Source organism: Crocodylus porosus, unplaced genomic scaffold, assembly GCF_001723895.1.
Source record: "Crocodylus porosus isolate Cpor-Errol unplaced genomic scaffold, CroPor_comp1, whole genome shotgun sequence".
NCBI classification, from domain to species: Eukaryota; Metazoa; Chordata; order Crocodylia; family Crocodylidae; genus Crocodylus; species Crocodylus porosus.
The window spans coordinates 390,464-415,483 of NW_017728896.1; the positions used below are offsets into that span (position 1 = coordinate 390,464).

At 58.9% G+C, this 25,020-nt stretch overlaps 4 protein-coding genes across 10 annotated transcripts in view; 3 read left to right on the forward strand and 1 right to left on the reverse strand.

Moving 5' to 3' along the window:
• Positions 1-2,110, forward strand: part of USP28 (ubiquitin specific peptidase 28) — a 31,597-nt gene extending 29,487 nt beyond the window's left edge. For 4 of the 7 annotated variants that reach the window (XM_019556538.1, XM_019556537.1, XM_019556536.1 and 1 more), the window contains one exon: positions 889-1,064. In XM_019556538.1, the coding sequence (XP_019412083.1) occupies positions 889-1,064 (176 nt within the window). Of the gene's footprint in view, positions 1-888 lie in introns of all 7 variants that reach the window. The other 3 variants (XM_019556535.1, XM_019556539.1, XM_019556540.1) reach the window with 1 other exon arrangement.
• A 4,413-nt stretch (positions 2,111-6,523) lies between these two features.
• On the reverse strand, positions 6,524-8,368 carry CLDN25 (claudin 25). The gene has a single exon (XM_019556542.1). The coding sequence runs from the start codon at positions 7,607-7,609 to the stop codon at positions 6,917-6,919; it is 693 nt and encodes a 230-aa protein (XP_019412087.1). The 5' UTR covers positions 7,610-8,368; the 3' UTR covers positions 6,524-6,916.
• Positions 8,369-12,252: 3,884 nt separating this feature from the next.
• LOC109324527 (G protein-activated inward rectifier potassium channel 4-like) lies at positions 12,253-22,728 on the forward strand. Its single transcript, XM_019556543.1, has 4 exons — positions 12,253-12,280; positions 17,265-17,542; positions 18,164-19,409; positions 21,574-22,728. Exons 2-4 carry the CDS (start codon positions 17,327-17,329, stop codon positions 21,939-21,941), a joined length of 1,830 nt encoding a protein of 609 aa, XP_019412088.1. The 5' UTR covers positions 12,253-12,280; positions 17,265-17,326; the 3' UTR covers positions 21,942-22,728.
• A 1,386-nt stretch (positions 22,729-24,114) lies between these two features.
• ZW10 (zw10 kinetochore protein) overlaps positions 24,115-25,020 on the forward strand; it is a 20,392-nt gene continuing 19,486 nt past the window's right edge. Inside the window, exon 1 of the mRNA XM_019556524.1 lies at positions 24,115-24,140. Within this exon, the coding sequence (XP_019412069.1) occupies positions 24,115-24,140 (26 nt within the window). The remainder of the gene's footprint in view (positions 24,141-25,020) is intronic.

Genomic DNA, 25,020 nt, shown 5'->3' on the forward strand with positions numbered 1-25,020 from the left:
TGGAACCAACTTCCAAGAGAAGTGGTGCTGGCTCCTACCCTGGGGGTCTGTAAGAGGAGGTTAGATGTACACCTTGCCTGGGGTGTTTTACCCCAGTACCCTTTCCTGCCGTGGCAGGGGGTTGGACTTGATGATCTGCTCAGGTCCCTTCCGACCCGACCAACTAGGAAACTATGAGAACCCACAGGGCAGTGAGGGCCAGGGTTTTGAGGTGTCCTGTACTCATCCTGTTCAGGAGGCTGCAACGTTGTGGTATTTTATAGGAGCTGCCCTGCCACGAGTAGCCCCACCTCTTTGCCACCAAGCCCTCCAGTCGGATGCAGGTTATGGTCAAACCCAGGAGCTGGCATTATTAAACTCTTGATTACTGACATTCATGAAGGGTTGAATGACTCCTGGTCTGTTTTGGCTCCAGTGCATCAGTCTGAGACTGCAAGGGCTGACTCTTTTTTTAAAACTGAGTGTCATTGAGAAAATGTGCCTTGCAAATGCTCTCAGTGTTGTAGTATTGAGACAGGGATGACCATGTCATGCAACCTGGGTTCAGGGAAGCCAGCGGGTCAGCAACAAAGGCAGCATATTTTGGTTTTCCCTGAGATAAGAACAGCGAGTTGGAGATACAGGTTTTTTCTTTCCACGGAGCCATTTGATACTGGCTCTTGTCAGAGGTAAGATGTAGGACTCAGCAGACGGCTGGCCTGGGTGCCTCTGCTCCACCAAACCGTACGCATTTCTGTGCAGTCACAACGAGCAGCTCTCAGGCTGGGAGCTGTTGGTTGGTAATGAGCTCAAGCAGATACAAAGAGCTAACTGCTTTATTCTTGCAACCCTAACACCTGCAGTTGTTTCGATGTGGTTGACTTTTGCCATCCTTTCCCCCCTTTGCAGCGACTCTGCAAATGAAGCTGGGTGAATTGCTCCCCAGGCTGCTGGACTGTTCTGCAGAGGTGATTGTCCTGAAAGAGCCCCCGAAGATCCGGCCCAACTCCCCCTACGACCTCTGCAGCCGATTCGCCGCCGTGATGGAGTCCATCCACGAGGCTTCAACTGTGACTGTGAAATAGGCCGCTGACTTCTCAGCGGTAGCTGTGATATATTGTAAACCACTTAAGTGCGCTGAATCCTGCCATCGGACGTGCGAGCGGGTGAGGGAGGAAAAAGAGGTAGACCATGCGCATTCAGACAGACCTAACACATACTTTGTAAATATGAGGGGAGGGGGAAAAAAGACAGAGTTGCGCTCTTGCGATACCATAGTAAGCTGAAATGCAAAGAGCAGGAACACTGTACCTCAGACTGCTCAGTATGTGACTGGCAATAGCAGCTGCCTTGCACTGACAAGAATATGGAAAGGGCTCTGAATATTGTGGCAGTCCTTTTAAAAAAAAAAAAAAAGGAAGTCCATCAGGAATAAGTAGTTGCGTCCGTGTGGACAGCGGGATAGCAGAGCTGGTCAGGACACCGACCAAACTAACAAGTGTCGCCGACCTGTCAGGCTCACCCGCACCTTTCTAACCTCTCCGATGCAAGAGATTAGACATCCGTATGTGCCGGCAGCTTGGCAAGCAGTCCAAGTTGGGTGATTAAGTAGCAAGGAATGATAGCCACAGTGAATACGGTGCAGGCGATCATTCATGCAGCTGCATTTTTTTTTAGCTGAACCAAGCCCAAGAAAAGGGCACCTCTGTTTTTCAGCCGGCAAATACACTGGGCTCTTCTTCTGAGGTATATGAAAGTCAGCGGCGACAGTGCCGTGAGACGAGACAGGTGTTCTGCACCTTGGTCAGGGCCATGGTCATAGCTCGCTGGCTAGAGAAGAGACCGACCCCCTTCCCCGCCATGCCCCCAAGAGAAATGGAAATATGTGTTCCCCTCTCAGAAGTGAGCATAGCTATTTCCTCCTCCACCTCCTGTAAATTGTAATAGTGAGTTATTGATGATGAACAGGTACACTGGACACACCTGGAGAACCTGGTCTGCTTTTATATCCTTTGGTGATGACGCATCTGGGCGATGGGGAGAGCCCCAGCTGGATGCCTTTTAAAGGCCATTTGCATTTTATTTGGATGATGATAACATTGTTTCAGACAAGCTGTTCCCAGTAAATGGGGAGAAATCCTGTTGGATAGGAATGTGCAGGTTTTATAAACATGCAATAAAAGCAGTTGTTTTATTTTAGAAAAAAATAGCTCTCTGGCTTTTGTTTTGTTTTCTCCCCCACCCCAACCCCTTTGGTGTGGTGTCCCAAGACATGCTTATGCCTCAGCAGAAACACAAGAAAAGAGAGCAGTCACCCCCAAGATGAGTCTGACATGGCTTAAACCTGTTTATCAAGTTACAAAAAAATGCAAAAAAAAATTGCAACAAATTTTTTGCTGTGAAGAAACAGTGGCCTCTAGAGGCAGACAGCCCTTTCTCTGTCTTGTGCTGGGTGGTATGGTGGTGACCCTCCTGTTTGTCCCTTAGGATAGATAAAGCCGTTGGAAACGCGAAGCGACTTCTGCTAGTCAGGGGTTGTAGAGTTGGTTCACCTCCTAATTATCAGCATTCAACAAGGCTCTTAACAGCACTCCTGCTTAGGGTTTTGCATTGCCACTGCTGCAATAGTTGCATGCTGCAAATTGTTGAGCAGGCCAAGAGGAAGTACTGGTGATTTTCTGCCCTGGGGTTAAGTGCAACTAGCTGTAAGCCTGCGTTGCTTGTCTGCCATGCAGTGTGAAGTCTTGTTAGGTAGCGCATGAGTGCAAGGTATAATGTAGCTGAATGGGGCTTCAGCAGAGTTGTGTCTGCCCCAAGTCCCCTGAAGTGAAGTGAGGGTGGGGCGAGCTGCAGTTGCCCTTTGAGTTGTCCTCCTGTCTGGGTTTCTATCCAAGTGTTGTCTCATGTTCAAAATTAAACAGTGTGGCTGGAGGTGCGCATTCCTCTCCGCTTTGAATTAACTTTCTAATGGGAAGGACAAGTTTCTAGCCCTGCTGGCAGCTGCCTTCTGTCTCGAGGGGCACCAGCCCATGCTCAAGGAGCAGGATTTAGACAGCCGCAGCACCCTGGGAGAGAAGGTGTTTGTATTCTCAGTGGTGACGTGGACTCACCTTTGAATACGGGGGTCGCCTGAGACACTGGAGCGTGTCAGAAAGGAATGGCCAGATGGGAATATAGAGATGGGGATTACATCCCCTGCTTCCTGCTAGGCTGGTCTCCCATTGAATGTCACACATGGTTTGGATGTTGCTAACTAGGGCTGAAGTCTCCTAATCAACAGGGGATGCGCAGCAGAGCCCTGCTTTAGCCCCTTTCCTTGGTGAGCTGTGCCGCGTTAGGCCGAGCATTCAGGCAGCCTGCGGGAAACTGCCATGTCCAAGGACGCAGCTGTGAATAACTTAGTCACGTTAAATTAGTGGAGAGGAGGGCAGAACATTCAGCTCCCGCAGCTCGGCATCGTGTCGATCCATTTGGGAACACAATGTTTTTTGGTTCTTATTCAGGGGCTGGCATCAGCCCGGACTAAGCAGAAGCATTCTCCTTTGGGTAGGTCAGCGTCTGTTAGCGATTAGCCAAACCCAGACTAATTGCCAGCAATGGAGAAGGAAGGGGGCACCCTACCCTGAGACTCGCGGGATCAAAAAAGAACGCAGATGCTTACAAGAGGCCATGAGTGCAGAAATAGTCACGATGAGTGGATTTCTGCTGGAATCCAGTCTTGTCCGTGGGGTGGTTTGCTTTGTCCGTTTGTCTTTCCTGGTTATGTAGCCACAGGAGGTGATAGTCACCCTGCTTTCTCCCAGCTAATGCTTTAATGTCAAAACAGAAAGCACCTGTTGAAAGAGACCCTGTCTTCCAATGTGCACTAACCACAAGCCTGCTGTGACCTTTCTAAGGAATTATATGGGGCAAGGATATCTGGTGCTTTGACAGGAAGGTCTTACGTGTATGGCACAGTGTGCCCAAGGGCAGCACGATGCGACTCTTATCCCAAATGGAAGTGGTGGTTATGCCCTGCTTTCACGCGTGCTGTCTGTTCATGGTTTTGAGTTCAGGAACACGCTGCAGACTTTGGTTCGGGATAGTTGCGTGTCTGATCCCCAGAGGGAGGGAGGGGGGTCTTGGTTCGAAGGTGGCCCTTGCTCAGTGGCCAGCTAAATTTGAACCGGTTTGGGCCTCAGAAGTAGTTCACTGTAGCTTTCTGCACCGTGTAACCCATGGCTGTATTTGCTCTTTGCCACCCCTGCGGACTTCCCCTCCGCTCTGTTATCTCGAGAAGCTAGTAGCTGCTGCATCATTTCAAGCCCCTTATGTCACGCAGCTGCAGAAAGCCACCCTGGCCTGTGAAGGACGGGGATGTTGTTTTTGGGAGCTTAAGCAGATTTAGCATGTTGTAGTTTGTGCAATCCTGAGAAGATTTCCCTGCCCCGGGCCTTTAAGTTACTACCAGCAAGGTAATGGCTGACAGGCCTCCCACCCCACACCCTGCAAAGAACAATAAACATTAGGAAATTGGACCGGGCTCCAAACGTGTTTTCATTAAATAGTGCCCGTTGAATTCCTCCGAGGGCTTTCTGTTGACATTGGATCAGGCCTTAAAGCTGTGGAGAGAAAGGGGAGCATGTTCAACCTAAGAGTCTGGGCTGTCACAACATCCTCCACTCGCGCTCTTGCCTTCCCTTTCCCTCGCCCATATTTTTATTTCCAAAGGGTGCGGAGGTCTGAGTTACAGCCAAAACAGAGTCGCTTTGCTTTGTGAAGTTGTCAAACCTTTGGAAAACAGCTAATAGTTTGTGTAAATCTTTGCAAAGCACATTCACCTGCCAAGAATGCTGCCCTTCTCGCCTCAGTGTTTTGCATCTCTTGATCCTCATTGTGAAGGATGTTGCATGAAACAGGACTCCTGGCCGTGCTCTTCGCTCCGAACTCCACCTGCAGCGGACCAGCTCCCGTCGCCACCACCTGTGCTGCCACGAATGCAAGCCTCCGATTTAAGGGGTGAGGGGAAAGGCGGCAGCCACGAGAATCCTCTTCTCGTGCAAGCGAAGTGGACATTAGGGTGCAGTGCAGTGGAGCCATCAGAATCGGTGGCTGAGGCTTTTGCATCCCATCAAGAGGTGCCTGGCTGCCCCTTGCAGGGCGGTTTCATGTTGTGCCCGGCTGTCGACCTCTAAGAGAAGAGGCCCACGGAGGAAACTTTTCAGAGTGAAAAAGTCTTGTGGTTCCTTCCACGTCTTGCTAACATGAGCCCTGAGGCTTAACTGTAGGCACTGGAGGCCTGATCCACAGCCTGTTGGAGCAAATGGGGAAGATCCCCTGTTGGCTCACGCTCGAGACCCCGCAGGGGCACTTAGGATGGGAAGCGGTGTCCTGGATCATCGATTCTGTTCACAGGCAATAGGTAACTTGAAGAAATCCCCCTGACACCATGTAGGACCTTCCTCTACATCTGCAAAGGATGCCCAACAGCACATCATAGGGAAAGCCAGGGACACAAGGGTGCTGCCAGTCCCTGGGAAGTACTTGGTTAATAAAGGGTCAGAATATGCCAGGAAAAGACCCATGCCCCATGCTACAGCAGAAGGCAGCACCCCACAGAGTCTGTGGCAGTCTGATTTTAAGGAGAAAAACCTTCCTGACCCTAGCTTGGGTGACCAGCATGAACCTGCGTGGAAGAGCAAGACTGTACCCAGAACCCTCCGGTTTTCCTAATACTGGTAGGACTATCTGTACCCGCAGGTCAAAAATACCCCAACCCTCAAGTAGCTGCTTGAGCACGGCCAGAGCGTGCAATCGCTTCAAGTGAAGATGGGCAGAGCTGGACGGGTTGTTCTGGAAGCTCTGGATTTCCAGTTTTGGGCCCACATGCAAGGTTCCTAATATGTCCTGGGTTCAACCAGGCTAGAAAATCCCATCTGCGTGTGTCGGTAACTCTGCCCTTCATCTCCACTAGAGCAAAGTACGAATTACAAAACTGAACTTTTAAAGCAGAACTGGACTTTGCTTCTCAAAGGAAGTCGGTTTTCTGTTTTTGGATGGGAGCCCCCCCGTGCTTTGGTGTCGCAGTCGCGACCCGTATTGTAAGCCAGAGTTTTAAAGGTAGCGAAACAGAATTGTCTGGTAGCACAGTTGCACCAAACTGATTCCTGACCCGGCCCGCAGAGATATTGAGCCGATTTCTCACACTGGGATTAGTCAGTGCATGTGAGCATGCAGTTTGTACGCAGCCGCTGGCAGCACATGGAGGAGAAATCTTTAGACGGACGCTTAAGGCTCATTGCTTTCAGTACACAAGTGAGCAAGATAGCCTTCTAATTGAGAGCCTGCGATACTTCACGATCTCACTGAGTGCAGCGCTGCCGCGGGCCTGGCACCCTTCCTGGGCTCAACAAATCTAGTTTTTGATATCAAGCAATTTTTTTTTCTTTCTCACTAAATGAAGCAAGATACACCCTATGGCAGCATTGCTCCTGCAGCTACAATATTCTCTTTACGGTCTGTTCCCAACACAGGGACTTCTCCAGACTACAAAAACATGTCGCTCTTTACTTGAATAATTTATTTGGAATACATCGCTATGCAACGGACAGTGAAAGAGGGAACTTTCAAAATTGTGCACAGTCGTTACAATCAATACATTCGCAACCATCGGAAATTTTCAGTGTAATCAGTGACAGGCTATAAGGTACATGGGGATAGGCATGTGAAGTGCTGTTTACTGCTCTGGGTTCCCCCTGGGTGGCTTTATAATGCTAGGCTCAGTTTGCAAGTGTGGCAGAAAAAAGCTGTTACTCTCTTAAAAGTTAAACACACAGAGGAAGGAAAGAAGATTTGCGACACTGTCTTATGCATAAGCAAATCATCCTGTAAAACATTATGGGAACTGGCTCTGGGATCGCGAGGGCCAGTACCTGTACACAATTCTGTGCTGAGAGTCCTAGATTACCAGGTCGGCGTTTTTGGGATGTATGGGGTGGCTCCAATGTGGCATCCTGGCCGGGCGCTGGATCCTGGCCGCTTCGTGATGAGCTGCTGATGGTTTTGCTGGCACCTCAGTCCTTCCCACGCAGGGGGAGCAGAGAAGGAGCAGCCCCCCCACCACGAGGAAAAATCCAGCAAACCAGCCCAGGAACATCGCCTCCCCAAATTCCCACCGCGGGACGATTTCTGGGATGGTCTCGTCCCAGAACTCGAGCACTGTGTTATAGGCAACCCAGGAAACGGGGGTGAGGGTCACGATTCCGGACATGCCAAAAATGGCCCCTCCGAAACACACCAGGCGTTTCCTTAGCTCCGGCTTGTCTTCCCAGGGCTTCCAGCAGTCCAGCCCGACACTGGAGAGCACGAACCCCAGGAGCCCCAGCCCGTTGGAGAGGCACATCAGGATCCGGGATACCCGGAGGTCCAGCGGCAGCGCCAGGAAAGAGTCGTAGGCTTTGCACTCCATGGCGCCTTCCTCCTGGATGATGCAGACCTGCCAGAGCCCCATGTTCCAGATCTCCAGTTCGTTTAAGTCCAAGTTGAGGTTCTTCCAGAGCGGCGCGTACGTGGTGACACAGGACGAGACCCACCCGAAGAGCGAGAGAAACATGCCACTCAGCTGAACCTTCCTGTTGCAGCTCCAAGCCATGCTAGCGCCGCGTCTGTAATCTGTGCCCCGGCTCCGCCGCTGGCGGGGCTGAGATAAGCTGAGGTGCTGGAGCAGAAGCTTTTGGTATTAACGCTTTTGGAGCTGTGTATTTATGGTGTGGATTTCCATGAATGTGCTGTTTTCAGTGGCTGGGCTATTGACAGAGAGCTGCTATTTGTTTCTAGCTTTCTGAGGAACAGCGTGGGGAAAATTCAAGCTTATACCACTAATTCCTGGGTGTGGCCACAATCATTTCATGTCTTGTTGGTTTTACTGTATTTAAAAAAAAAAAAAAAAAAGGGTCCGTAAGTAGTCCTGGCTAGGCAGGAAATACGAGGTACACGAGGAGCTGAAATTCAATGCTAGGGAAGCGATCTATCAAAGCTCATCAGCCAATATCTCGGTGTGCACAGCACTTTGCAGCTTCTGCAGGGTGGTGTGTCGCCAAGGCCCACGCAGCGTGGTTTTCCTGCCCCGGCCGCGACACAAAGCTGCAACCCCGGGCAGCTCCGAAGTGCGGCTGAGCTGTTCCCCTGCAGCCCGCTGGAGTCTCCTGCCTGTTGCTTGTGAGAGGCCGGGTGGGAGGGGATGCCCCGGTGCCTCCCGCTCCCGAGCCTCGTGCCCCGCCGGGCTGCGTGGCACTCGTTGGGTTGTTGGCTCAGGCTGGGCGGCGCCCTGGTGCGGGTGGGCACTTGCAGGGGTAGTGGTTACAGCCGCGTTCCCACCTGCCTTGCCCGCCCAACTCGGCCCCAGCCGGCGCAGAAGGTGCGGGGCAGCAGGGGAGGGCGGGGGAAAGCGCAGGGGAGCTGCAGCAATGAGCCAGCGGGAGGAAGAGGAGGCAGGGATGGAGACCTGGGGAAGCAGGGGGCTTGTGTGCAGGGGGAAAGGCGAGGCGAGGCAGGGCCGTGGCACTGAGGCCGTTCAGGCGCGCACGTCGGAGGGTGTTGGCTGGAGAAAAGGCCCTGCGGGGAGAGGAGGGCCTGGCTGCCCCGGTGCCGACAGATGAAGACAATACCGATGACGCCCGTCCCGCCGCGCACAAGAGGGTTAAGCACTAAACACGCCAATCCCCCCGGCCTCAGGACCCCTGAGGTGAGAGGCTGGGCTTGGCAGGGAAAGCGCCACCGGCGGATTGGCAGCCGCAGGAGCGCGAGGCTGGGTGGGGAGGGGGCTGGCAGAGGGCTGGAGCCAGATCCCCCGGCCCCCTCCCACTCGCCCCTCCTGGCAGGTCGCTCGTCCCGAAACACGTCTCCACGGAGCAGGACCCCGAGGGGGTGCATCGGGCCCCACGGTCCCAGCATGGAGGGCAGGCCTCCGTGGGAAGGTCGCTGGCTGCGCAGCCCTCTTATCGCAGGCGCCGCGGTGGCACGAGGTGCTTTCCCGTCCCATGCTGGGGCTCAAGGCCCTTTCACGGGCAGGAGGGAATTAACCTGCGCCGCCTGCGCGGGGTGGTCCTGGCTCCATCACCCCAGACCAGCTGCTACAGGGACCGGAGACCTGACCCCCACGAAGCTGTCGCGGTGGCCCAAGGCCCACGGCCGGTGGGGGATGGAGCTGGATCCGGGGAAGCTGCCACTCGTCGCATCCGCAAGCCAGCTCCCCGATCCGTCTCCAGCATAGCAGCCGTCTTGCGAGGCAGCCAGCGTCATGTCCAGGCCCGCACGGGGAAGGATCTTTGGCCGAGCCGCTCTCCCCAGGAGGGGCCCGTTGTGCTGGAGGTGAAGGCAAAGGTGCCCCCTGCGCCGGGCCAGCACCTTCCAGAGCCTGTGGTGAGCGGCTTGCATCTGCTGGGCTTGAGGAGGAGAGGAGCTCAGGGCAGCAGATGCTGCTGCTTGTGGGAGACATCCCTCTTCCCTGCCTCCTTCCCAGAGACCCAAGGAGCAAACGTTTGGCACTGGAAACCCCTCATCGTGCAGCCAGGGCCAGGCATGACAGCAGGAGGGACTCAGCGTGGGGGGCTTCTGGGGCAGGCGCAAGACCCCCCAAACCCTCACCCATTGCAACAGACTCTCTGGACTTAGCCCTGACGTGGCCCCGTGCATCCTCAGAAAGTGCTTTGTACACGTTCCCCCAGCGATAACCCCACAGGCTGGGCTGAGCTGCTATCTCCTCCCGGCGATGGAGAGTCCGGGACACAGATAAGGCGCAGAACAGGCCAAGGAGCCGTGGCGGAGCCGGGACACGACCCCTGCAGACCCCGCTGCGGGGAGAGGAAGATGACCCCGTGGCATTGAAGGCTCGTGGGGGCTCCCGAGGCGCCTGGCGACCGGCCTGGCCAGCTGTCGCTCTGTGCCCAGACACGCAGAGGGAACACCATGTCAGGCTTGGGGAATTTCATCTTTATGGGGGGGATTAGTGCCTAATCCCTCCCTCATCTGCCCGCTTTGTTATCAAGAAGGAGATTGCGGGGCAAGGCCGGCGAATTACGGCATCCTTCTCCTGGGAGCCGCGGGGCTGGCATGGCCGTGGTCGAAGCCACGTCCATGGCAGAGCTGGGCACGGCATGCGGGGCTCACGCCCCATGGCTGGAGGCGGCGGGGCACACGGGATACCCCCACATTGCAGCGATGAGCACCATGGCCCAAGCCGAGCTTTGCTGCCAGCCCCGCGAGAGCCAGTGCAGCCAGCGATGGGGCAGCTCCGCTCGGTCGAGACCTTTCGGAGGAGCTGGCAGCTGCAATGGTGCCAGGACCAGCCGAGCGCTGCTAAGGGAGGAGCGGAGGCTGGGATCCGTGCTCTCTGCAGAGCTTTAGGCCAAATGGGGAGGGGAAAGGGCTCTGCCTTCCTGACGTGCTGCCAAGGCCTGTCCCCTCGGGGTGTCCCGAGGAGAGAGGCTGCCCAGACTGGCTGCGCCCCCCCGTGCCCGGGGCATGGTCTGGGTGGCTGTGGGAGCTCTGCCTTCTCCTGCGCTCTGCCTGACAGATCAAAGGCAGCAGGATGATGAAGCTCCCGAGCGAAACCTCAGTGCTGACGTGTCGGGCAAGGTGTTCTGCTCCGCTTGTGATCACAGGAACGTCAGCCCTGGCTGGCAGCGAGGCCGGCGTCTCCCCGCCACCCCCCCGGACAAGGGGCCGGGGCAGCGCGGTGTTTGCAAGGTCGGCGTTCCTCTCCCTGCGGCTGGCTCCGGGCTGTGGCCCACCGGGGCGGCCGGGGGCTGACTCAGCCTCTCCAGGATGCAGACAATGGGCACGTCTCGCCCTATGTGAGCTGCCCAGGGCGTTTTGCCAGGCGGCAGGTCCTGCCAGGGCACGCCTGTGCCCAGCCCCAGGGGGAAGGGAAGAAGGGGCCAGCCTCTGCCATCACCCCAAGCACTCTCCTTCGTGCTGCAAGCCCGCCTGGCCTGCCCCAGGCCCCGCGAGCATGGCTCACGGCTGTTCGGAGGGGGGACGCCTGGGCACCAGCCCGAGCTGGCCACCCCTTCGCTTCCCGGCCACCCCCGGAGGGGACGGGAGCTTCTGGCTGCTGGAATTTGAAGGGGCGGCCGAGGTCGCACGTCCCCCCGCCGCCTCGGGGCACGGCGCTCCCAGCCCGCACGTAGCAGGCTGCTGCGCTCCCTCATCCCGGGGATGCAGCGTGCACCTAGGAGGGGAACTGCCCCCCTTTCCCGACCCGGCCTGTCATGGGGAGCTGAATCTACCACCCTGAGCCCTGGATCCCCAAGCGAGACGAAGCCGCTTGTGTTTGGAGGCCTCACACCCCACAGGCTGCGGCTAAGTGGGTATTTATACCCTGGGGGCTACCCGGGCTATTTTAAACCTCCCCTCAGCAGGGAACCAGCTTTAACAGGGGCATGTGGCTGCCTCTAGCAGCTCCGTTCACGGCGCGGCAGGGAGGGGTTTTCCATCGACTCCGTTGCAGCCCGATTGCTGCCAGTGCAGCAGCAGGATCGTGGCCCTGTCCGGGGAGTGGGACCTAGAGGCAGGAGCGGGAGCAAGGCCACGTTAGACCTGGGTGTACATGATGCACGGGCCAGCGGCTCCTTGCAGCGGGTGCCCCTGGTTGCCTCTCTCCTTGCAGCCTGTTGTACACGTGCCGCGGGTGCAACAACAGCAGTCTCTGCACCAAACGACCCGTGGTGGTGGCAGGAGTGCCACGTCCCCTCCGTGAGTGCTGCTGGCAGCTGCCCTGCGATGAGGGAAGGAGAGCATTTGCTCCGAGCTTGGGCCTCCTGGGTAAGGACCTAAGCAAGCCGGGGGCTCTCCCTCCAGCCATCCCCCTTCCTCCTCCTCGGCTCCTGGGAGGTTCAGCAGGGCTCGGGCTCGGGCTGGAGCTGGAAAGGGGGATCCCTCCTGCCTGCCGCAGCAGAAGCGTTGGGAAATTAACTCTGCAGGCGCCGGCATCTCCAAGGCGGCGCGGCTCCCCCTTGCCCGAGCCTCCCTGATTAAATCATCCTGAGGTAATTCTGCGTGTCATTGAGGAAGATTAACGGGTGACCTTCTTCTCCCACAGCAGGATTGGAGGCGGCCGCCGTGCTCCTTGGCCCTCCCATAAGCTCCAGCCATGCGGGCCAGGAGGGGATTTGCCGCCAGGATGAATGGGAAGATGCCTGGCGGTGGACGGGACCCCGAGCGCTAGGCCGGGGCCAAGGCTTCAGATGGTGCTGGGCCCGCCGGCGGGAGCAGTGTCGGCCCCGGGGGGGATCGCGGCCCCTGCCGTGGCGGGCGCGATGAGGTAGGTGCGTTACGCGCGGTCGCAGCAGCGGTTCCCCTGGCCGACGTCAGCCCGAGAGGGCTCTGGGGCCAGAACCGCTCTCTCAGGAAAACCGGCGTTTTGTCTTCTGCTGCGGGGCTCAAGCAGAGCGGTTGGCGGCTCCGCACGGCAGCAGGTCCCCGGGCCTGGATGGGGGTCTCGGAGCCGAACCAAGAAGCCTCCGGCTGCTCCGTCTCTGCCCTCGGTGGGAGGGCCTGGAGCACTCCAGGACGCGCACGGCGCTGTACACGGGCTGGCCTCGCAGCTTCCCCCGTGCCCCGGCGGCGGGTGCTGTGGTGAGAGGCCCGGGTGCACGGCTCTGCGCAGCAGGCGGCAGCACTGACTTTCCGGGCCGGACTTCCAGGGACGCGGCACCACGAGCACGTCGTTCGCTGGGATTGAGCCTGATGCTGCAAGCCGAGCGGGCAAGGGAGCTGCCAGCTGAGCGGCACCAGGATTCCCGTCCCAGCCCGGCGTGCCGCTGGGTTCCCCACTGTAGATGCGTCTCAGACGGGGTGGAAGGAGCAAGGTGGGTGATGCCGGCTCAGGGAGGGGGCGTCGCAGGGGTGTTTGTAGTAAAGGCAGGAGGGCTCAGCGCTTGGTGCGGGGTGCGGAGCTGAGCTGCTTCTCTTTGCAGCAAGCAAGGTGAAGGGGGAGCTCTGCTGGGCCCAACACAGCCAGGCTCCATCCAGCTCTGCCCAGGGCAGCCACGTGCATCTCGGACAGCCCAGCCCAGCGCCCCTTGCCCTGGCAGCGATGTCCTTGCACCTGGCTGCTTCTCTGGCAGGGCGGCCGGAGCTGCCACAAAAGCAGAGCAACGGCACTGCCCCAGGGACTCGGCCTGCCGCTCACACGTGTGCTGCCCGTGCAGCGATTCGCCGCCGGCGTCTGGCGAGGAGCAGTCACAAATACTGTGCCACACTCCTAAGGAGACCCAAGGTCCTGCCCTCCAGGAGGGACCAAGCCTTGTGGCTGGCTTTTGCTGGTGCCACAGGCAGGGGCTGCATAATGGGAAGGCTAACCAGGCAGCTCCCTGTTAGCCCTTGCGGGGAGGTGTTGCTCCCAGGTGCCCCAGCTGTGCCCAGCGCCCCATTGCAAGGATGGGCCCTGCTCTGAAGGACTTGCCAAACCAAGGCTGGGAGGAGAAACAGGTCTGGAAAGGGATGCGGGGCTTGCCCATGGCCACAGGGCAAGGCAGTGGCCGGACAAGGCATCCAGGGCCATTGTCCTGCCCAGGCTGTGCCGGTCGCTGGCTGCGCTGGGCACTGGTGTTGCTACAGCAGTTACGCGCTGGGCACGGCCGACTGGCAGTGACACCTCCCGAGGCAGCGCGAATGCAAGGCTGGTGCACGGCGGTTGGTAGCTGCACTGCAGAGAGGAGGCCATCTCGGAGGGGAGCTGTGCTGGCCACTTCCACGAGGCCTGAGCTGTGTGTGCATGGGTGTGCACGTGCACATGGGCATGTTCAGCTGCATACTACGTGCCCCACCAGCATGCGCGTGGCCTGTTGCAGGAACAGCACACATGGTTAGGAGAGGGATCTGGGCATGGGTGGGGTGACAGGACCAGTTTCGTGGGATGCTAAAAGAGTTCCTAACCCCAGAAGAGTCCTGAGTTTAGAGGGGGTTGCGCAGGAGTGCTCCTACACCCCTGTGGCAGGGCCTGTGTTCCTAAATCCCCTCCACCCTTTTGGAAAGCACTGTCTTTTGCCTCTGTTTCTGCTGCAAATGCAGCTCAGCTGAGCGGAGGTCTCCTCCCCTCCCGCATGGGCCTGTGAGAGCCACACGCCAGGTCTCTACGGGCAGGAGCAGGGCAGCGATTAAGGCAGCAGATCAGCCCCAGCCCAGGATAGGGGAGAGGTGCCGCAGGGGCTTGGGTGCCATCTCCAGGGCCTCATTCCCCCTTTTTTATTGAACCTCGCCCAGGCGCTTCTCCTTGAAGGGACCGTTTCAGTCCTGAAGGCTGAGCACCATTAATGGTAGGAGACCGCGGGGGTCACACAAGCTCAGCCCCTGCATTCAGGGGAGAGAAGCAGGCACCATTCGAGTGCCCCTGTTGCACAGCTTCCTCCCCAGGCATTGCAAGCAGCCCACAGGCTGGCTCATGTTTGCCTGCAGTTCCTCCCGTGATGGCTGCCAGGCACCCGGCTGGTTTGCAAGCAGGGGAGTGGGCTCAGTTTACCCAGCAGTGGTGCTCCTGGCGGCACTTGCCCCCGGCTCCAGCTCAGACCAGCGCCCTGGGCTTGCCTGTACGACGGACTCGTCCCTGGCAGGTTCAACCAAGCCGAGCTGCCTCACGACCGGTGGGTGTGCACAGCTGCCAGCTCCCTCGTGGAGTCTTGTGGCCGGTTGATGATTGTGCCTGAGCGTGGGATGGGAGAAGGGGTCTCCGGGAGGAGATGGCCCATAAGCTACTGCTCATCCAACTAATAAGAAGAAGGGAGAGCAACCCCTGGCTGAGTCCTATGAGACCCAACCGCCCTGACGGGAATGGGGCATACACCTCTGAGCCGGATCGGGCCGGTAACTCGTCACGGGATGCCCACCCGAGTCTCACTGGGAAGGGGTCTTTCCCTGCGCCTGTCCCTTCATTGCTGGAGGCATTGCTCTGCCTCCAGCCTGCTCCTTCCAGCAACCAGCACGTTATCGTAGGGGCTTTTGCCAGGCAGGGTCTGCCGGAGAGGGGCAGCCTTTCCCACTCTCCGGGCAGCTGGCAGAGCCCCGGGCATCACCAGTGAAGGCTGAGCGGCCGTGCCCACGGAAAGGACCTGCCCCTCTCCCCGCACAATGCTATTATAGCAGGTAATTGGCTTAGCCATCTGCTATGGCAGCGTAACCAAACACGGCTACACGGCTCTGATCGGCCTTAACCCCATTATCTTAATGCAGGCTGCCCCTGCCACGGCAGCGAGGCGCATCCCCAGGCCCCAGCCCCAGAGCTGTGGGACAGCAGTTGGAAAACATCCCCCTACGTTGTCCCGGCAGCCTGCATTCACCCACCCCAGCACGTTGTGAATTAAAGGGGAAACTATCCCCCGTTTCCCATTCCTGGGAGAGGGCAGAGGCCCTCTCCCAGGAGCAAGACACTTGGGTGGCAGCTCTACCGATGCTCAGGCTTTTGCCCAGTGGCTGGAGGCTCCCGTAGGTCGAAGGTTTCCCATGCGATAAAAGACGATGGAGATTGACCGCTCGCCAGCTGATCCACAGTAGCTGCCCCATTGTCTCACGGTCACTGGGTCACGGGCCCGGACCCCAGTCGTGGGCAAGGTGCTTGCAAGTCCCAGCTGCTAAGGCCCCCCACGAAGCCTCAGCCATTGCCACGTAGCTCTGGCTGGGACCGTGGCGCTCTGTGCAGGTCCCGAACGCCACCTGCAAGCCATGACGCCCTTCCCTCCCTCCTGAAGTCCCCCTGGCACGCGGGGCCTGTGATGTTTCCCTGCCTGCTGGGGTGTTGCGACGGTGGTGACGGGCCGGACGCGGGCCTCGCTGGCGGGGGGCAGGGAGCTGCGGTGCCAGACCGCAAGCCGCGCCGATCCGTGTTGACACTCGTTCTGGAAACCGGTTCTGACAAAGAGGCTTCTGTGCCTGGCAGGCATCCAGCCTGGAGCACCCGGCCCCAGGTGGAGGGGAGATCAGGGGAGACGCAGCAGCCACGGCGCACGGCTCAGGATCCTGCCAGCCCGCGGAGACGCCCCCGGCGGCGTTTGCATTTCTAAGTAGTGTTTTGGGCCGCATCCAACTTCCCTTTCTATGAAGATGTGCATTGTGACACCTGCAGTGTGGCGAGCCCTCCCGAGACAAAGCGCTGAGGCTCTTTTGGCACCACGAGGTGGGTGAAGGGCCTGGTGCTGCTCTCCATCCGTGGAGCTGTCTCCTACACAGCCCAGTGGCTTGGTGCAAAACCTTTGCAGCTGGCCCGTCCCTTTGGTTTCCTTCCCCCTCTGCCAAAGCAATCACAGGAAGCGATGAGCTGCCCGGACTCATTTTCAGGGATTTGCGTCCGGCTATGCTAATCCCACCCTGCCCTCGGCTCACATTGCATCTGGATCCGGCACAGGGTGCTGCTGCTGTGCTAATGAAAAAGCCTGCAGCTCGGCCAGGCCGTGGCTTCCTCCTGCTGTACCGCGATGCAGGTGCTCTGCAGTGTTACTGGAGCAGGGCAGTGGGAGGTGGGTGTACAAATGTCCACACAGGCCCAGCCCCACACTGAGTAAGTGCCACCCGGTTCTGCTGTGATCTAATAGCGGTGCGGGCTGTTTTGCTCCTTAATAACAGCAGGAGCGTCCACCGCAGGGCTGCCCATCCTGGCGGCAGAACCTGGTGTCTCTGCAGCAGTCAGGCGTGAGATTACACCGGTGACGAGTGTTAGGTCTTAAAAGTGCTTGGCCCGTGTTAGATACAGTGCACCCCCAAAGAAGACCCTCCCCTTCGAGGTCTCCAAGTGTTAGAGGGGTCAGTTCACCAGATTGCTGCGGGGCTGGCTCAAGTGCTTGGGACTAGGACCCAGCTCTGCCGCAGACTCCCCCAGTGACCTTGGGCAAGTTGCTTGCTCTCTCTGTGCCTCAGGTCCCCGTGTATAATGCAGAGACAGCCATCTCCCGCAGGAGCTGCGTGGGCTGGTAGGTGCTGTGGGATTGATGAAGCATGTGGCAGGTATAGTGACCAGGGCTACTTGGCATCAGAGATAAAGCCTGAGCTCCCCAGTAGCTCTGCATATGGGTCCAGGGGCTTTAAACAATGTGTGCCTATGCAGGCAGCATGGCCCCTGCAAGCAGACAGCGCCGGTCAGTCTCAGGGACTGAGCTGCCTGCAGCCACACGTCCTTGCAGGCCAGACTGGAGGCTGGTGAAGGACCTTGACTGCCTCCCCAGCCTGGCAGGAGGAGCCCGGCTCCGTGGATGGCAAGGTGCCTTCATTAGGGAGCCCCCCAGCTAACCTAAGCCTCCTCTTGGTGTTTCCCCGGGCAGCATTCCTCCCTGGCGAAGGTGCAAAGCGCTGGGCTAGGCCCGCCCGCCCGCCAGGCTCAGCCATGGTGCTGCCCGTCACCAGCAGCAACATGGAGCTGCGGCAGGACAACAGCCTCTGCGTGCACAACGACGTGGGCAGCTGCCGGCTGACGTACGAGGAGTCCCGGAGCCGCCGGAAATCCATCCCCCCGGCGCAGACGCCTACGGCCAAGCACATGCTGGCCTACCTGCCCCGGCCCCCGACCGACACCAGCCGCTACGGCACCTTCCCGCAGAAGGTAGGGCTGCCGGCCTCGTGCTAGGGGGTGGGCATGGCGTCACGGCCCACTGGACCCTGCTCCTGCCCTGCTTCCCATAGCCGCCCTGGTGAGTCCAGGTGGCTCCGGGCAGGGTGGGGACATGCTGCCAGGGCATCGGCTCCAGAGCCAGGGCATGGGGTGGAGGAGCATCTCCGTTTGGCACCCCTGCCGCTGGTTCAGCTGGACGCAGGAGCCTGCTGCTATGGGTTTTGCTGGTGGTGCCCTGACCCGGTGGGGCTGCAATCCAGCCACGCATGCCCGAGGCAAGGGGCGCTGTATACATAGCATCAGAGGTGGCCAGGACAGCGGTGTCTAGAGAGGAGAGTGCCCTTGCTGCTCATGGCAGCATTCTCATGGAGACCCGTCTTCTGGTGTCCCCCCGACTGGTGGTTGGGGTGGGGACTGGCTTTGTCATGGGGGGCTCAGCCCGCTGCTGGGAGTCATGGCGGCTAACCACGGGAAGCCCGCTCGGGCTCCGCCAGGCTCGGGACCCTGCTGGGCCGGGCGCTCGCAAAGGAGACTCCAGCTTGTGCAGGTGAGACAGGCCAAGGGGAGGAAGGGCTGTGGCTTGATGCTGACCGGTTCTCATCTCCCCGCTAGCCTGAAGTGATGGCCATACCCACGGGGCTGTCGGAGGAAGCCCAGCTGCTGCCGGACTCCACCACCACCAGGAGAAGTGCCCTGTCGTCCCACTTCCTGCCCCTGCCCTGCAGCCCCAAGGACCGCTCCGTTGCACAAAGGAGGCTCAGCACGATGGAGCCAATGGGCACAGAGGCGGCTGCGCCCGCCAAGCACCGCCCCAGCGTCTCCATCAACACGGAGGACCTGCCCAGGTACCGGCGGGCATCCCGCAACGAGCCGCAGCCCCTGCTCCGGGACATCAACACGCGGTGGTACCCCCGGCATGCCCTCAGCGCGCCCAACATCCCCAACACGGCACGCAGCAAAACACCCACCCGCAGCATCATCTCCATCCCCACTTCAGACAAGTCCCAGAGCCGGCGCTGCAAGCTCATCGACGACGACCGCCAGTTCAGCTTGTCCAACAAGCAGCAGCGGCAGCGCTACGTGACCAAGGTGGGCAAGTGCCAGGTGAACCTGGGCCGCATCCAGGAGAAGAAGAGGTTCCTGTCGGACATCTTCACCACCATCGTGGACCTCAAGTACCGCTGGTTCCTCTTCGTCTTCATGATGTGCTACATCACCACCTGGCTGGTCTTCGGCGTCATCTATTTCTTCGACGTCTGGGTCAGAGACGACGTCAGCCACATAGGAGACCCCGAGTGGAAGGCTTGCATCGAGAACGTGGACAGTTTCCTCTCTGCCTTACTTTTCTCCGTGGAAAGCCAGAGGACCATCGGCTACGGCTCCCGGATGGTGACGGCCAATTGTGTCGAGGGGGTCATTCTGCTGATGATCCAGTCCATCATCGGGTCCATGATCGACGCCCTCATGGTGGGCTGCATGTTTGTCAAGATCTCCCGGCCCAAGAAGCGTGCCCAGACCTTAATCTTCAGCAAGCAGTGCGTCATCTCCCATCGGGATGAGAAGCTCTGCCTCATGTTCCGCATCGGGGACCTCCGGGACAGCCACATGGTGGACGCCAAGATCCGGGCCAAGCTGATCAAGTCCAGGCAGACCAAGGAAGGAGAGTTCATCCCGCTGGAGCAGTCAGAGCTGAACCTGGGCTACGACACGGGTGAGGACAGGCTCTTCCTGGTTGAGCCACAGATCATCTGCCACGTCATCAATGACCACAGCCCCTTCTGGGACATGTCAGCCGAGTCGCTCAAGAGGGAACAGTTCGAAATCATCGTGATCCTTGAGGGCATTGTGGAAGCCACAGGTGAGTGCTTTGGGGGTGGAGGGGGCCCAGCGGGTGGGATGGCGTTCCCTCTCCTGGAGCCGCAGGCCGCACACGTTACACCCAGGTGAATTCCCAGACTGCTGGGTAACAGCTGCTGGAGGAGAGGAAGTGCTGGCATCGCTCTAGAGCCCCCAACCTCTGTTTCCCTTTGTGCCTCAATTTACCCAGTCTGAAAAATGGGTATTCTAATCCCTCCTTCAGCTTCTCTAGGACTGGTGGGGCAGCCTGTGGAGGGAGAACCCATGCCCCTGCCTGCTGTGCAGTTGTGCCGCAGTGGCTGGTGAGGTGCTTTGGAGAGGAAGAGCTGAGAGGTGATGAGGATCAGGAGCCTAGTGGCCTGACCTGTCAGCCTCTTGCTCAGCAAGGCAGGGGTGGCAGGGGCCGGGGAAGGCCCATCCATGGCACCTGGCACCACGCGAGGTGAGGAGTCAGCCTGCAGGCCTGCCCGAGGGCAGCAGGAGGCAGGAACCGGGGGCAAGAAGCCCTGTGCACCCATTGCCATGCAGTGGGGAGTGCCGTGGCCCCTTCTGCCCTCCTGGCATGGCTCTTAATCCCTGCAAAACCCACAAGGCTGGGATAACGTGCTGTCGTGATCTGCAGTCCGAGTGTTTGAAAGTGCTCGGGACCCAGCCGGCCAGGCAGCTCCTGGCACAAGCTGCTACGCAGAGCCTGGGCGGCTCACGGCACAGGGAGCAAAGCATGTGTCCGGCATCCTCCGAAGGGAGAGGCGTGTGCTGGAAACACGCATGGGCCCTTCTGGGATGCAGCTGCTCCTGGGCGAAGAGCAGGGAAGTCCATGGGATCTGTGGCACGTGCAGGCGGGCGCAGCTCTCTTCCCATTACCAGCAGTTCCCCCAGGCAGCTCTATGCATGTGAAAGGCTCTCCCTTCTCAAACGCAGGTGTGGGGACACGGTGATTGTGGGGGTGTGGGGGGATGACAGCACAGGGCATGTCCCTCCCCTGGTCATGGGGGGTTGTCACTGTGGGCCTTGAAGCATCCTTTTCCCTATGCAGGTGGGTGATGTTTTTGACCCGTCCTCTCTTCTCCTCCCCCAGTTCTGTGCAGTGCCCATCCTGTCTCCATCTCTTGCCTCAGTGCAGGGTTGGACTCGTGGCCCAGCGGCACCATCCAGCAGTGCCCGGGGGCTCTGGGCAAGGCAGCCACTTTGGGTTCCCCCTGCTGGTCACTTCTCTCTGGCTTCCACAGTCAGCAAAAAGGATGGGAAAGGACAGTGGTTGCCTTGCATCTCCTACCCGGCTTGTGTGAGGAGCTGGTGGGGGAGCTGGCAACCCTGCATGAGGACGGTGGGGTATCCTCTCCCTGGAAGGACAGGGCTGGAAGAGCTGTGCTGCTTTTCAGCACAGGGCAGCCCATCCTGAGGGCAAAACCCTGCAAGAGTCGGGTGTGATGGCCTTGGGGAGGAGAGTCCTCGAGCAGGGACCCTCTGCAAGGGGAGATGAGCCCACTTAAAATATGGTAGCAAAGCAGTAGGGGAGGGCTGCGCTGCATCCAGCACTGGGCTGTTCCCTAAAGGCTGGTCCTCGGGGCCACTCTGCCTTTTGTCATGGTGACACGTATGGGAAGATGACTGCAGATGCGAGGGACGCTGCAGATGCTGTCGGGCCACTGGAGTCTGACAGCAACCCCAGCGTGCGTCGCCGTTGGGGTGAGAGTGGTCCTGTTCTGCAACCGCAGAGAGAGCAGACGAGGGTTGGGTTCCTCCTAGTCCCCGCACCTGGAGCCAGCGTGGGTGGAGGTCGCGTGTCAGCCCACGGTCTTGCTTTAGGTCCAGGTGCCCAGACAGTTGCTGTCTGTGCAAGTCTAATCGTGGAGGGGCTCCTGTGGGTATCACTGCAAATCCACAGGCCTCAGTGGTGCGGGGCTCCGCCTGTGCTCCAGTGCCCTTTCCCCACCAGACCTTGTGCTTTGATGCAGACCGGGGTGGCCAGACCATCCTACATACCCAGCCTCTGACTGTGGCAGCACCCAGGGATGATGCAGCCTGTCCCCGAGGAAGCGTTCTCCTGACCCCAGGTAGAGGCCGTCCTATGCCCTCAGGCAGGAAGGCTGTGTCCTTTCTCCAGGCATCACGATGCATCTGGTTCATGGTCCTGACTGCATCTGCTTCCTTCCCCTTGCAGGGATGACATGTCAAGCCCGGACTTCATACGTGGAGGACGAGATCCTCTGGGGATACCGATTCGAGCCCTGCATGTCCCTGGAGAAGGGGGCTTTCCGTGTTGACTACAGCCGCTTCGAGAAGACCTTTGAGGTGCAGACCCCGGTGGTCAGTGCCAAGGAGATGTATGAAATGAGGGAGATGGAGCACCAGGACCGCTCCACCCTGAGCCTCTACTGGGACCATATGTTACAGCCCTGCGTTTCCACCGAGCTCCTTGAGGACCTGCCAGGGGAGGGGCCCAGTGAGGACGTCCTGGCCAGGCTCAACATCCCCAACATCATGGAGGAGAGGAGCTCCGAGCTCCAAGCCCAGGACGTCAGTGTCTAAGCTGCACCCCAACGTGGCACAGCAGGAGGGGCCCCAGCCGGAAGGAGCCTGCTGCTTTGCATCCCCCTGAGCTTGGGGGTGGGCCAGGGAAGGCGGGCTGCTACCCAGCCATAGGGGTGCCCCAAACCCTTCACCCAGAGGCCGCTCACTCTGGGCTGGAGAGGTCCTTGTGTGTGGCATGGGCAGCAGGCCGTGGGGAGCCGGTGGAGTGGGAGCCTTGGGGCTCCAAAAGGTTGGTTCATGGCATTTCTCAGTCACTGACTTGCAGTGGAAGAAACTCCCTGGCCCCTGGGAGGGTAATGCCATGCCCCCTGGCCTCTGCTGCCCATGCAAAATGCCCTGGGCTCCCAGCTCTGAGGCTGGTGCACTGCCGGGGCTATTGCAGCTCGAGGTGCCCCAGGGAAGGCTGCAGCCAGGGGAACCGCGCTCCACAGCTGCTAGTTCACAGAGTCCACCTCTGTCCCTTTCGGACATTTCATCCTTGGTTGAGGCCACGCCCTTTGCATACTGCGGGTGCCTGGCCCCGGTACCCCTGGCCCGGGCCTGGGCACTCCTGTGGAAGTGTCTTGTGCTGACAGTGCCATATGAAACTCACTCTCTCTGTGTCAGGTGCCCCTGGCCCTGCCCCTGTCCTCTGTCACCCCCAGCTCCCACACGCAGTCCTTCTCACAGTCCCGGCTGCAACTCAGATGAATTATTTTTGCAATGTTCTGCTTTTGTAATAAGGACACCGGGAACCCAAGCCTCCTACGAGCCAGCAGGTGATTAAAGCCCCATAAAAAATGGAGACCAGCATTTTGCATGCATGCATATGTGTGTGTATCACCTCTGGCAGGCAGATATCTGGTTAGGGCGTTGTTAAAAATCTGAACATGGTTTGCAGAGGTGCCGTCTGTTGCATCCCCGATGTCAGCAGGACTGGGGGTGCATTGCCTCTCTGCCTGCCAGGCCTGGCATTCCTCTCGCCCAACAGCTGCATGGGGCTATGGCAAACGCCCCTGCCGGAGGTAACGGCAGCCATGGCACGTGCCACATCCATTTTAATCGGGCTTCTAGAAATGCAGAGGGTCAACTTAAGCTGATGATCTCTGGATACTGGGTTTTCAACCATGGCAAATGTCATGGGACGGGTGGTGATAGGTCCCCACAGCCATGCAGTACAACCTTGCAGTCTGTGGGTCAGCTGGAGAGAGCCAGACCAGAGCCACTGTGTGAGCCTGGCCATGCTGGATGATGCAGAGGAAGAGGATGGGGCAGTGACAGGGTGGGGGAAGCTCACAGCTGCTGGGTTTGTTCTGCAGCCTTGTACAAATAACCCAAACTTCTGCACTCCCACCTGGCACCTCTCCCGGGCCTGGGAACGCACTCAGCACTTGTCCTTCTGCTTATAGAGGGAGCAGGTTTTTCCTTTTCCCTTCACCCTGTTTGATGGCAGAGCTGGCGCTCGAACCGAATGAACCAATCTGACATGGAGGAACAGCAGAGGACGGCTTCCAGCCTGCAAGCAGCTCACCGTGTTGGTTCGCACCTAAAGCCTTTGGACTGAGTTTGCTGGGTGGGGGCAGCTTCAGTCCTATGTCAGGTCTGGCTGCCAGGCTAGAGCAGGAGTCTTGCAGGCTGCAGGGGTTTACGTCTCCTGCACTGGTTTAAGAAACGGTCACGGAGGAAAATGCAGGCACCGGAGGACAGCATCCAACCGTGGGGAAGACGAGGAGGAAAGCTGGATGATTACATAGCCCAAGACTGGCAAGTCCCCTGCCAAAATGTGAGGGAGACACAGCTGCTGCATGTATTAGCAGGGATATTTGTTGTCCTTGCATGCTAGGAGCCTTGTAAGTGCAGCTAGACGTCCAGATGAACTCTGCATCGCCTGCATCCCTGGCAGACGCAGGCAGTGCGGAGCGGGGCAGACAGCTGTTCCCCCGCGAGCGTCTCTGTGGTTGTGTAATGTAGAAGCGGGTTAAGTTGTTTCCGTCACCGGCATTTCATAAAAAGGGAGATTGCTTCGAGGCATTATCTCCATCACATGCTCCTTGTCATGCTCCTCCTGGGATTAGCTCAAATATGGTGCAATCAGCCCCAAAGAGCCCTAGTTACTGCTTCCTGATCCCATGTCGAGTGGGAGCTATTTTTAGCATTTAATTGCGCTGGCGGCTGCAGCGCACGATAGGAGATGAACCCGCCTGGCATGCGGCTACGGTACGGGCGCTGAGCTGCACGGTGTCCCAGCCCCTGGTCCTCTGTGCCCAGGTGGGGAGACGCACGCGGGGTGCTTTCCAGCCCCTGGCCCTCTCACTGGTGCTGCCAGTGAAACCAGCCCCTGCTGTGGGAAGGAGCTGTGGGAACAAGCAATTGTTGTAACGAAGAGACCATCAAAATGTCCAGGGTTTCGGGCCTGGAGCGACTTTTCTGTCCATGCAGTAAGAAAATCAAAACGTCGAACTCGACCGAAAACCTCACAGGGCTTTTCCCCTTCCTCTGTCCGCTCTGCTGAGTGGTGCAAGCAGGGACACACGGCTGCATCAGGGCCCGGCGCCAGCTCGGGGGTCCCCTGGCGTCTTGTGACCCTGCTGCTGCATCCAGCAGGTAGCAAAGGTGGTCTCGACCAGACAGCGAGGGTGTTTGTGGCAAGGGAAAGGACAGAGCAGACTGACCGGCGAAGGAGACGGTGCGGGACGGATCCTGGCCTGCTCGTAATGCGAGGTGCCCAGTGGCGGGGGTGGAGGGCAAAGCGAATGCAGGCGTGCGGGCAGGAAAAGGCGGCTTGGGCGATGGGTGAAAGTTAATTATACACGACGCCCAAGTGCAGGCAAGTGCTTCGAGGTGGGAAAACCCGGTGCTGCCCACAACCGCGTCCAGACACGACGCAAGCGCCAGCTGCAGACGGAGCATGTGGCGCCCAGGGGTGCTGGTGTGGGGAAGGCCCATGCCCACCTCCCTCCCTGCCACCTGTCCCAGGGCAGGCACTGGGGGCTTTTCCCAGCAAAACTCGAGCACAGGGGCAGCTCCTGCTGGAAAAAAAGCCAAGAGGCAAGAATAAGCTTCCCCCGCCACTTCCCACCCCCCACCCTGCTGTCCC

Coding starts and splice junctions, on each gene's coding strand:
- CLDN25 (XM_019556542.1), bottom strand. CDS start 7,609: ATGGCTTGGAGCTGCAACAGGAAGGTTCAGCTGAGTGGCATGTTTCTC.
- LOC109324527 (XM_019556543.1), top strand. CDS start 17,327: ATGGTGCTGCCCGTCACCAGCAGCAACATGGAGCTGCGGCAGGACAAC. Junction 17,543..18,163: donor ACGGCACCTTCCCGCAGAAG/GTAGGGCTGCCG, acceptor TCTCCCCGCTAG/CCTGAAGTGATGGCCATACC. Junction 19,410..21,573: donor GGGCATTGTGGAAGCCACAG/GTGAGTGCTTTG, acceptor TTCCCCTTGCAG/GGATGACATGTCAAGCCCGG.